Source organism: Rhea americana, unplaced genomic scaffold (genome assembly GCF_003343005.1).
Source record: "Rhea americana isolate MKP2758 unplaced genomic scaffold, rheAme1 scaffold_351, whole genome shotgun sequence".
Taxonomy (NCBI): Eukaryota; Metazoa; Chordata; class Aves; order Rheiformes; family Rheidae; genus Rhea; species Rhea americana.
Window position 1 is genome coordinate 260,888 of NW_028186481.1, and position 2,522 is coordinate 263,409.

Consider the following 2,522-nt stretch of genomic DNA (forward strand, 5'->3'; position numbering starts at 1 on the left):
CAGGGCGCGCGGCCCCGCCCGGGCGCTATAAGAGGGGGCGCGTGCCGCAGTGGGCCCGGCAGAGAGCGGCCGAGCCGAGCCGAGCCGAGCCGAGCCGAGCCGAGCCGAGCCGAGCCGAGCCGAGCCGAGCCGAGCCATGGCCGCGGCGCTCCCCGGCAGCCTCCTGCTCCTGGCGCTGCTGGCGCTGCGGGGGCGCGCCCAGGGCTTCGGGCAGACGCGCTTCATTTGCACCTCGGTGCCCGTGGACGTGGACATGTGCACCTCCCCCGCGCAGAGCGGCGGCGCCGCCGAGGACCTGAAGACGACGGTGCTGCAGCTGCGGGAGACGGTGCTCCAGCAGAAGGAGACCATCATGAACCAGAAGGAGACGATCCGGGAGCTGACGGCCAAGCTGGGCCGCTGCGAGAGCCAGAGCGTGCTGGACGCGCTGCCCAGCGAGCCCCGGCCCGGCGGCAGGAAGCAGCCCGGCTTCTCCAAGAACACCATGGGGGACCTGTCCCGGGCCCCCGCGGCCGAGACCTTGAGCCAGCTCGGRCAAACTTTGCAGTCCCTTAAGACGCGGCTAGAAAACCTGGAGGTGCGCGGCGCGGGGACGGCGAGCCCCCGCGGCGGGGTGGCCCGGGGGCGCCCGCCCGGTAAGTCCCGGCGTACCGACCCGCTTCTCCTGTTTGCTCCTTGCAGCAGTTCAGCAGGATGAACTCCTCGAGCCAGACCAACAACCTGAAGGACATACTCCAGAATAAAATAGACGACTTGGAGAAGCAAGTTCTGTCGCGGGTGAACAGCCTGGAGGAAGGGAAGTACAACCCCAAGAACGAGTCCGAGGAGCGCGGCAAGATAGAGAGCACCCTCACGTCGCTGCACCAGCGCATCAGCGACCTGGAGAAAGGTAGGGGCCCTCCGCCGGGACCCCCCCGGCCCTGCTCCCCACGGGGTCGCGCTGCGCCGGGGCTGCAGGCAGCCCGGCCRTGCCGTGCCGTGCCGTGCCCAGCAGCTCCATCCTGGGAGCCGCCGCTGCCCCCGGCCAGGGATTAGGGACCGGGCTGTGCCGCAGGGATTTGCTCACTACCCTCTCCAGCCCGTTGCATAATGGGGGAGATGTGGGGGGGGACCCCAAACTAGCGGAGTCCCGGGGTGCGCAGAGGGGTCCAGCCTGCGGAGCCCAGCGGCACCCTCTGTCCCCCCCCTCCCCCCGCAGGCCAGAAGGACAACCGGCCCCCGGACAGATTTCAGCTCACCTTCCCGCTGCGCACCAACTACATGTACGCCAAGGTGAAGAAGACCCTGCCCGAGATGTACGCCTTCACCGTGTGCATGTGGATGAAGTCCAGCGCCTCCCCCGGCATGGGCACCCCCTTCTCCTACGCGGTGCCCGGGCAGGCCAACGAGCTGGTGCTCATTGAGTGGGGCAACAACCCCATGGAGATCCTCATCAACGACAAGGTACAGGTAGGGGGCTCCCCCCGGGGAGCGGGGTACCGGGGGGGTGGACAGCTGCCCTGACCCACTGCCCGCAGGTGGCCAAGCTGCCCTTCACCATCAACGATGGCAAGTGGCACCACATCTGCATCACCTGGACCACGCGGGACGGCGTGTGGGAAGCCTACCAGGATGGCACGCAGGCCGGCAGCGGCGAGAACCTGGCACCCTACCACCCCATCAAGCCTCAGGGCGTCCTGGTGCTGGGCCAGGAGCAGGTGAGACCCACAGTGAGGAGGAGRAGGAGGTGGTGGTGGTGGTGGGTGGTCCAAGCCTCGTCCCCCGTGCCCCCCTGCACCCCGTGATGGCGGCTCCCTCCCTGCAGGACACGCTGGGCGGCGGTTTCGACGCCACGCAGGCCTTCGTGGGCGAGCTGGCCCACTTCAACGTGTGGGACAGGAAGCTGAGCCCCGGCGAGGTGTACAGCCTGGCCACCTGCAGCAGCAAGGCGCTCGCCGGCAACGTCATCGCCTGGGCCGAGGCCAACATCGACATCTACGGYGGGGCCACCAAGTGGACTTTCGAGGCCTGCCGCCAGCTCAACTAGGGGCCGTGGACTCGCGCGAGAAACCTCTTCATCGCCCTTCCTCTTTTTTTTCGTTTTTTTTGTGCAAAAACAACGGAGAACGACGTCACCCGCTCCGTCCCGGGGGGCCGCGCAGCGGGGCTGCCCCCCGGAGCCCCCCGGCCGTCTCGTTTCTGTCTTGCCAATGTCCTTCAACGCCTGCGTGCCTTGGCCCGGCGCGGCTGCGCCCGTCCCGCCGCCCCCTGCCCGGCTCCTCGCTTCGCCGCTGCCGCCCCTCTCCGGCGCCGGGGCGGCCCCCRCCCCCGGCAGCGCTGCTTCTCTTCGGAGAGAGCCCCTGGGGGGGGGCCGGGCTGGAGCCCCCTCAGGTCCCCTTGTCCTCCAGCCCGAAGCGCCCCAGGCTGGGCGGGCTGCCGGAGCCGGGGGGGATCGCGGAGCCTCCGGCCTGGCTCCTGCCTGCAGCCCCCTCCGGCCTGGAAACTGTGTGTGTGGGGGGGAGGATGGCAGAGGGCCCCCCCCC

The 2,522-nt window shown here is 69.8% G+C and overlaps 1 protein-coding gene across 2 annotated transcripts; it reads left to right on the forward strand.

Annotated features, from left to right (window-relative positions):
- The first annotated feature begins 46 nt into the window (after nt 1–46).
- NPTX1 (neuronal pentraxin 1) lies at nt 47–2,487 on the forward strand. Of its 2 annotated transcripts, none has more exons than XM_085311915.1 (5): nt 47–577; nt 682–889; nt 1,199–1,443; nt 1,518–1,697; nt 1,805–2,487. In XM_085311915.1, exons 1-5 carry the CDS (start codon nt 137–139, stop codon nt 2,024–2,026), a joined length of 1,296 nt encoding a protein of 431 aa, XP_085168041.1. In that variant the 5' UTR covers nt 47–136; the 3' UTR covers nt 2,027–2,487. The 2 variants fall into 2 exon arrangements, with proteins under 2 accessions (XP_085168041.1, XP_085168042.1); XM_085311916.1 differs by having other exon boundaries at nt 685–889.
- The last annotated feature ends 35 nt before the right edge of the window (nt 2,488–2,522 follow it).